General features: G+C 67.9%; 2 protein-coding genes across 2 annotated transcripts; both read right to left on the bottom strand.

Moving 5' to 3' along the window:
• Nucleotides 1-511: 511 nt before the first annotated feature.
• LOC138925255 (proline-rich protein 23D1-like) lies at nt 512-2868 on the bottom strand. Its single transcript, XM_070275019.1, has 4 exons — nt 2792-2868; nt 1736-1803; nt 1427-1494; nt 512-1165 (listed from the first exon to the last, which is right to left on the bottom strand). The coding sequence occupies exons 1-4, from the start codon at nt 2866-2868 to the stop codon at nt 512-514; spliced, it is 867 nt and encodes a 288-aa protein (XP_070131120.1).
• Nucleotides 2869-5162: 2294 nt separating this feature from the next.
• LOC138925254 (proline-rich protein 23D1-like) lies at nt 5163-7518 on the bottom strand. Its single transcript, XM_070275018.1, has 4 exons — nt 7442-7518; nt 6387-6454; nt 6078-6145; nt 5163-5816 (listed from the first exon to the last, which is right to left on the bottom strand). The coding sequence occupies exons 1-4, from the start codon at nt 7516-7518 to the stop codon at nt 5163-5165; spliced, it is 867 nt and encodes a 288-aa protein (XP_070131119.1).
• Between the last annotated feature and the right edge of the window lie 397 nt (nt 7519-7915).

The raw sequence follows: 7915 nt of genomic DNA, 5'->3' as shown, positions 1-7915 counted from the left end.
TCTCCTGGAGCCGTTCTCATGGCGGCAAGGTGTGCTAACGCCCCCCTCCCCCTACCCGGAGAGCTCCTGCGCCTTCCGCTCCCGCTCCAGGGCGTGATGCGGGCGGAGCACGCTTTCAGGTGCTTTGGGAGACCCTCTCTGGGGAGGCGCGCGCTCCAGGCTTTGGCGTGCTTTCTTCTAGGGTCTTGGGTGTGGTTCCTCGCAGAGGACCCTGACCAGATGTGCCCTCTTCTGGATGTCGGAGTCCTTCGCGGCAGGAGGGATTGGCAGCTCTTTTCTCCCCACCCTCCCGGTGCTCTCTTCCGCCTGTCCGGAGCCCCTGTGGCAGAGCCCGGGTCTGGGGGAGAGGTCCCTGGCGGCCTCCGCTCCCGCCTGGAGCGCCAGCCGCCCGCGCGGTGTTCCCGGCAGAGAGTGATCCCGCCTCAGGGAGACACCCTAGAAGGAGCAGGCGTCCGCGGCTCCCGAACGGCGGGCGCCAATTCTTGCGCGTGGGGTGGGCGCTCGCGGCCGGTCAATCCCCTCGGAAGAGACGCCTGCGGGCCTTGGCGGGGGGCCTGCGACGGGGCGGCGCGCGGCAGCTTCTGGGCGGCGGACTGGGACTCGGGGAGGGAGGCAGAGGTCTGAGCTCCGAGCTGGGCGGGGGCCCCAGGCCGCGGAGGTCCAGGCTGAACTCGGCCGGCAGAGGGCGCAGCCCGGCCCTGGGCTCGGGCGGGAGCCCGCAGCCCTGGCGGGCAGGGGCCCCGCGGAGAGCTTGGAGGAGGAGGGTGTGCGGGGAGGAGGGGCTGAGGCCCGGGACTCCGCCGGCCCAGGGTCCCGCGGGGGGCCGGCAGCCTCGCCTAGCCTCCCCGTCCTCTGGCGCGGGGGGCGCTCCGCTGGGCTCCGCTCTCTGGGCGCAAAGGGATCCGTCTTGCACGTTGATGGCCCAGGCGGCCTGGGTCGGGCCGGGCCAGAGCCAGCGCGCGTGGGCAGGGAACCACAGAGCCTCGGAAGAGCTCAGGACGCGCGCAGGGACGACGACGAGCGCCAGGTTGCCGAGCGTGAGCTGCAGGGCTGCGTGGGGGGCCAGGACCAGGACTTCCGCACCCAGGCGCAGCTCAAGGGCTGTTCCCGGCTCCAGGACCACCACGACCATCTGCATCCTCTGCGTGCTGGGCGTCCGCGGCCCCTGCGGGAGGAAAGCTCTGAGTTCTCCAGCACCCAGGGGCCCTCCGAGAGGCCTCTTGGGGAGGGAGCTGCCAGCCGCCAGCCCCCGCCCCGTCCCCGAGGGAAACTCTGCCTGGCCACCTCCCCCCACCCCCCAGGCGGTGGAGGTCCTGCTCAGGCTGAGCGCCAGCTGGAGGGTCATCTGCGGGGCTTGGCTGGGGGCCTGGAGCCCGGGCAGCAGCGGCCCTCTGGCCAGCCTCCAGAGTCCCTCCCGCCCACTCACCTGGGCTGCTTCCGGGGCCCGCGCTGGAGCCGGGCAGGGAGCTCCTGGCACTGCGGCTGGCTCTGCCCCTGCGGAGAGAGCGGAGGGTGCGAGGTGAATGCTCTGCTCCCGCAGGGTGTTCTTGAGAGCAGAGGGCGTGAGCCCGGAGAGCCCCGGGACTCGGCCCAGACCGGCCGCGGGACGGGTGGCCGGAAGAACCGAGGAAGCCGCCCGGGACATTCCAGAGGAGGCAGCTGTTCCTTTCCGGAAGCCCTGGCACGCCTTCTCCCCAGCAGCCCACTCCTTCGAGAAAGCAGGAAAGCGCCTTACCTGTGCGGGGATCCTGCTCCGCCTGCCGCCTCCGTTTCGCCGCCTTCCGCGGGGCGGGGGTGGCCGAGCTGCAGGACAGGGAGGGACACGGTCAGACCTCGCACGCAGGAACCCGGGGTCCACTTCCCACACGCCTGAAAGCCCGCCTTCTCATCCCGCTCACGCGCCCACCCTGAGCCCCAGGGCCAAGGCACGCGTCCTTCCCTTCCAAGGAGAGCTGCTCCTCCCCGGGTGCTGCTTGCCTCCCGACACCCGCCTCTCCGCGTCCTCCCTCACCCCCTCGCTGGGGAAAGCCCCACCCCACCCCCCCCAAACCCCCAGGCCCCACCCCCCCAACCACCCCCAGCCCCAACCCCCCCCACTCCTCACCCCCCCCACCACCGCCAGCCCCCCTGCACCGCCGATAGGGAGGGAACCAGGGACGGTGCCCACGGGAAAGAGTGCCCTCTGGACGGGGCTCCTCCACAGGAGAAGGAGAGACATCTCCTCGGGCCTGAGCACTTTGCAGAAAGAGGTGCCCGCGCTCCACAGGGGACAGTCCTGTCTGCCCCCGGATTCCACGCGCGGTGCTGAGGGCCAGAAGAAAAACAGCGGACACGGAGGGAACCCTCCCCCGTCCGGGTGAGACGGTGGTGGAACCCTCGGATCCTCTGCTCCCCTCTCCCTTCCCGCAGAGGAGGGAGACGACCCCACAGAGAGTGTGTCGGCATGGGGAATTGTAAGGCCGGAGCACAGGAAGAGAGCAAGGAGGGAGCAAACCCGAGACGCGTCTCCTGAGGGCTCCTCCCAACCTCCCCACCCCGAAGGGATTCCTCTGGACATAGCGATTCTCCCTTTCCTCAGCTTCCAAATGCCCAGCCTCCTGGGAGGCCCGGCTTCTCCCTTCTCCTCTCCCCTGGTGCCATCCACTGAAACACGCACGCGCACACACACACACACAAACACACACACACACACACACGGACACACACACACACACACACACACACACACACACACACCCCTAGGCACACAGAGGAGCCCGCCTCGTCCTCCCTCACACACGCCCCAACGTACCAGGTGTCTCCAACTCTGCGGCCCTTCGATTCTGTCCGGGACTCCCGCGGTCTCCTCGGGCGCCGGGAACCATCCATCGGGAAGGTGCTCCTGCCTCCTTTGTCCAAGCAAACCCTCGTCCCGGTGCTACGACCTGGAAATCGGAGCTGGCGGCTCACGGATCCCCTCTCTCTCCTGCGCGAGCAGTGTCCGTCCCAAAGCTGGGCACTCAGTTCTGGAGGAAGCGTTCCCGTGGCCTGAGGCGGTTGGAGGAGGGCAGGGACTGCTGGAGATCCGGGGGAAATGCCCGCAGCTGGGGTCAGCGGGGGCGGAGCCAGGGGTTGGCCCTGGGCTCCAGAAGAGGAGGGGCCGGCCAGGGGGGACGTGTGAGGAGGACTCCCGAGGAGGGCTGGCTTCAGAGTCCGCCCAATCCCTTCCAGATCCGTCCACTGGCCCCTCTCCCTGACTCCGCCCCCATCGTCCAGCCTTCGCCTGGCAGCCGTCTTCCCTGTCCGCTCGACCCTCTCCCTTCCTTGCAGCCAGGAAGTGCTTCACCTGACCTGTTTCTGGGGTCTTCTCAGGGTCAACCGGAAGGGTATTCTTCCGGGGGACCAATCAATGGATTTCTGGGAAGGCCGTCCCAGCGAGAGTTCTGCCAAACTAGGGAGCTTGGAAGAGAAGAAGAAAGGGGAGCCACATGCACGCCGGACCCGGGGGGACTCTCTGGCTTGAGTCCCAGCCCGCTTGCCGACCAGGCGGGGCTCTGAGTTCCTTTCCTGGGAGCCGGAGCCTCGAGGGAGGAGTCCTTTCACTAGGCAATCGCTTGCCCTTTGAGAACTTCGGAGGGGAATTTGGGGCTGAGCTCAGGCAGACTTTACGGGGATTTGTGAACGTGCCTCTGCGAATGTCTGTGTTACATAGGAGTTTGTGTGTGTGTGTGTTTGTGTGTGTTGGCGGGGGGGAGGCGTGCGTGAGGGCGTGCGCGGGGAGCTCGCATCTGTGTGCCTTTTGCGGGGTTGGCGCAGCTTCCTTCTCCTTTGGAAATCCACCCCCTCCCCTCTTGCCGGCTTTCCTCTCCTCGTGTGTGTTCTGCCAAATCTGATGGAAACAGAACAGCGCCCCCACGTGCTTCCAAGTTGTCGAGCCAACAGACGTGAGAAATGATCACACCCCAAAATCAAGCACGTTTCGAGATCGATTTATTACACTCAAGTTCCAATAGGATCATGGGCACTGCCGTTTCCCCCCAGAATGAAGAGTCACGGTCACCTTTCTCTTCGTGGCAGGCTTGGAAAGCCAGTGTGGGTTTCACGGTTTCGGCGCATCCCGTCTGAAAGTGCCATTGGATGCGAGACCCTTGGTCTGTAGGGAGATGTCCTCGATCGCCTCTCGTAAGGTTCCCACAGCCCCGGTCGCCCAAACCGCCCTGAAAATCATCCCACACCTGGAGGGACTAGAAGCATTCAGAGGCGACTGACCGGGGTGGGCCATGGAATCGAGCGGAAAAAGCCCATCCTCTTGATCGCTGAGGGGCAGTGCCCTGGCCGGGGTGGGTCCCCTTCTCAGTCTCCACGCAACCCCGAAGGGCACGGGGGAGGTCACACCCCACCCTTGGCTGTATTGTGGAGACAGCTGCTGGCCACCCCGGCCTTCGGCGTCTCCCTGAACAGACCCGTTCGTGGCTCTCAAGCAGATCTCTCAGAGTGGGAGAGCCGGGTGGGATGAACGGGAAGCCTAGGATGAAGGAGTCGAGGAACTACACTCCATTTCAGCAAGTTGCCCCATTCTGGGCTCCCCGCCAGCAACGGGGGGTGGGGGGGCGGGGGAGAGTTCCAGCGGCTCCGCGTCCTGCCCAGCCTTCGGACAGGTCCATCGTGCTGTTCTCCTGGAGCCGTTCTCATGGCGGCAAGGTGTGCTAACGCCCCCCTCCCCCTACCCGGAGAGCTCCTGCGCCTTCCGCTCCCGCTCCAGGGCGTGATGCGGGCGGAGCACGCTTTCAGGTGCTTTGGGAGACCCTCTCTGGGGAGGCGCGCGCTCCAGGCTTTGGCGTGCTTTCTTCTAGGGTCTTGGGTGTGGTTCCTCGCAGAGGACCCTGACCAGATGTGCCCTCTTCTGGATGTCGGAGTCCTTCGCGGCAGGAGGGATTGGCAGCTCTTTTCTCCCCACCCTCCCGGTGCTCTCTTCCGCCTGTCCGGAGCCCCTGTGGCAGAGCCCGGGTCTGGGGGAGAGGTCCCTGGCGGCCTCCGCTCCCGCCTGGAGCGCCAGCCGCCCGCGCGGTGTTCCCGGCAGAGAGTGATCCCGCCTCAGGGAGACACCCTAGAAGGAGCAGGCGTCCGCGGCTCCCGAACGGCGGGCGCCAATTCTTGCGCGTGGGGTGGGCGCTCGCGGCCGGTCAATCCCCTCGGAAGAGACGCCTGCGGGCCTTGGCGGGGGGCCTGCGACGGGGCGGCGCGCGGCAGCTTCTGGGCGGCGGACTGGGACTCGGGGAGGGAGGCAGAGGTCTGAGCTCCGAGCTGGGCGGGGGCCCCAGGCCGCGGAGGTCCAGGCTGAACTCGGCCGGCAGAGGGCGCAGCCCGGCCCTGGGCTCGGGCGGGAGCCCGCAGCCCTGGCGGGCAGGGGCCCCGCGGAGAGCTTGGAGGAGGAGGGTGTGCGGGGAGGAGGGGCTGAGGCCCGGGACTCCGCCGGCCCAGGGTCCCGCGGGGGGCCGGCAGCCTCGCCTAGCCTCCCCGTCCTCTGGCGCGGGGGGCGCTCCGCTGGGCTCCGCTCTCTGGGCGCAAAGGGATCCGTCTTGCACGTTGATGGCCCAGGCGGCCTGGGTCGGGCCGGGCCAGAGCCAGCGCGCGTGGGCAGGGAACCACAGAGCCTCGGAAGAGCTCAGGACGCGCGCAGGGACGACGACGAGCGCCAGGTTGCCGAGCGTGAGCTGCAGGGCTGCGTGGGGGGCCAGGACCAGGACTTCCGCACCCAGGCGCAGCTCAAGGGCTGTTCCCGGCTCCAGGACCACCACGACCATCTGCATCCTCTGCGTGCTGGGCGTCCGCGGCCCCTGCGGGAGGAAAGCTCTGAGTTCTCCAGCACCCAGGGGCCCTCCGAGAGGCCTCTTGGGGAGGGAGCTGCCAGCCGCCAGCCCCCGCCCCGTCCCCGAGGGAAACTCTGCCTGGCCACCTCCCCCCACCCCCCAGGCGGTGGAGGTCCTGCTCAGGCTGAGCGCCAGCTGGAGGGTCATCTGCGGGGCTTGGCTGGGGGCCTGGAGCCCGGGCAGCAGCGGCCCTCTGGCCAGCCTCCAGAGTCCCTCCCGCCCACTCACCTGGGCTGCTTCCGGGGCCCGCGCTGGAGCCGGGCAGGGAGCTCCTGGCACTGCGGCTGGCTCTGCCCCTGCGGAGAGAGCGGAGGGTGCGAGGTGAATGCTCTGCTCCCGCAGGGTGTTCTTGAGAGCAGAGGGCGTGAGCCCGGAGAGCCCCGGGACTCGGCCCAGACCGGCCGCGGGACGGGTGGCCGGAAGAACCGAGGAAGCCGCCCGGGACATTCCAGAGGAGGCAGCTGTTCCTTTCCGGAAGCCCTGGCACGCCTTCTCCCCAGCAGCCCACTCCTTCGAGAAAGCAGGAAAGCGCCTTACCTGTGCGGGGATCCTGCTCCGCCTGCCGCCTCCGTTTCGCCGCCTTCCGCGGGGCGGGGGTGGCCGAGCTGCAGGACAGGGAGGGACACGGTCAGACCTCGCACGCAGGAACCCGGGGTCCACTTCCCACACGCCTGAAAGCCCGCCTTCTCATCCCGCTCACGCGCCCACCCTGAGCCCCAGGGCCAAGGCACGCGTCCTTCCCTTCCAAGGAGAGCTGCTCCTCCCCGGGTGCTGCTTGCCTCCCGACACCCGCCTCTCCGCGTCCTCCCTCACCCCCTCGCTGGGGAAAGCCCCACCCCACCCCCCCAAACCCCCAGGCCCCACCCCCCCAACCACCCCCAGCCCCAACCCCCCCCACTCCTCACCCCCCCCACCACCGCCAGCCCCCCTGCACCGCCGATAGGGAGGGAACCAGGGACGGTGCCCACGGGAAAGAGTGCCCTCTGGACGGGGCTCCTCCACAGGAGAAGGAGAGACATCTCCTCGGGCCTGAGCACTTTGCAGAAAGAGGTGCCCGCGCTCCACAGGGGACAGTCCTGTCTGCCCCCGGATTCCACGCGCGGTGCTGAGGGCCAGAAGAAAAACAGCGGACACGGAGGGAACCCTCCCCCGTCCGGGTGAGACGGTGGTGGAACCCTCGGATCCTCTGCTCCCCTCTCCCTTCCCGCAGAGGAGGGAGACGACCCCACAGAGAGTGTGTCGGCATGGGGAATTGTAAGGCCGGAGCACAGGAAGAGAGCAAGGAGGGAGCAAACCCGAGACGCGTCTCCTGAGGGCTCCTCCCAACCTCCCCACCCCGAAGGGATTCCTCTGGACATAGCGATTCTCCCTTTCCTCAGCTTCCAAATGCCCAGCCTCCTGGGAGGCCCGGCTTCTCCCTTCTCCTCTCCCCTGGTGCCATCCACTGAAACACGCACGCGCACACACACACACACAAACACACACAAACACACACACGGACACACACACACACACACACACACACACACACACACACCCCTAGGCACACAGAGGAGCCCGCCTCGTCCTCCCTCACACACGCCCCAACGTACCAGGTGTCTCCAACTCTGCGGCCCTTCGATTCTGTCCGGGACTCCCGCGGTCTCCTCGGGCGCCGGGAACCATCCATCGGGAAGGTGCTCCTGCCTCCTTTGTCCAAGCAAACCCTCGTCCCGGTGCTACGACCTGGAAATCGGAGCTGGCGGCTCACGGATCCCCTCTCTCTCCTGCGCGAGCAGTGTCCGTCCCAAAGCTGGGCACTCAGTTCTGGAGGAAGCGTTCCCGTGGCCTGAGGCGGTTGGAGGAGGGCAGGGACTGCTGGAGATCCGGGGGAAATGCCCGCAGCTGGGGTCAGCGGGGGCGGAGCCAGGGGGCTCGTCGTCGTCCAGGTCGGATGGGATTGGTTGGCCCTGGGCTCCAGAAGAGGAGGGGCCGGCCAGGGGGGACGTGTGAGGAGGACTCCCGAGGAGGGCTGGCTTCAGAGTCCGCCCAATCCCTTCCAGATCCGTCCACTGGCCCCTCTCCCT

Source organism: Equus caballus, chromosome 7, assembly GCF_041296265.1.
Source record: "Equus caballus isolate H_3958 breed thoroughbred chromosome 7, TB-T2T, whole genome shotgun sequence".
Lineage (NCBI taxonomy): Eukaryota > Metazoa > Chordata > Mammalia > Perissodactyla > Equidae > Equus > Equus caballus.
The sequence above is the reverse complement of the archived record's forward strand: the minus strand, read 5'-3'. Positions and strand labels throughout refer to the sequence as shown.

Coding starts and splice junctions, on each gene's coding strand:
- LOC138925255 (XM_070275019.1), bottom strand. CDS start 2,868: ATGGATGGTTCCCGGCGCCCGAGGAGACCGCGGGAGTCCCGGACAGAA. Junction 1,804..2,791: donor CGCAGAGTTGGAGACACCTG/GTACGTTGGGGC, acceptor CCTGTCCTGCAG/CTCGGCCACCCCCGCCCCGC. Junction 1,495..1,735: donor GGAGCAGGATCCCCGCACAG/GTAAGGCGCTTT, acceptor CTCTCTCCGCAG/GGGCAGAGCCAGCCGCAGTG.
- LOC138925254 (XM_070275018.1), bottom strand. CDS start 7,518: ATGGATGGTTCCCGGCGCCCGAGGAGACCGCGGGAGTCCCGGACAGAA. Junction 6,455..7,441: donor CGCAGAGTTGGAGACACCTG/GTACGTTGGGGC, acceptor CCTGTCCTGCAG/CTCGGCCACCCCCGCCCCGC. Junction 6,146..6,386: donor GGAGCAGGATCCCCGCACAG/GTAAGGCGCTTT, acceptor CTCTCTCCGCAG/GGGCAGAGCCAGCCGCAGTG.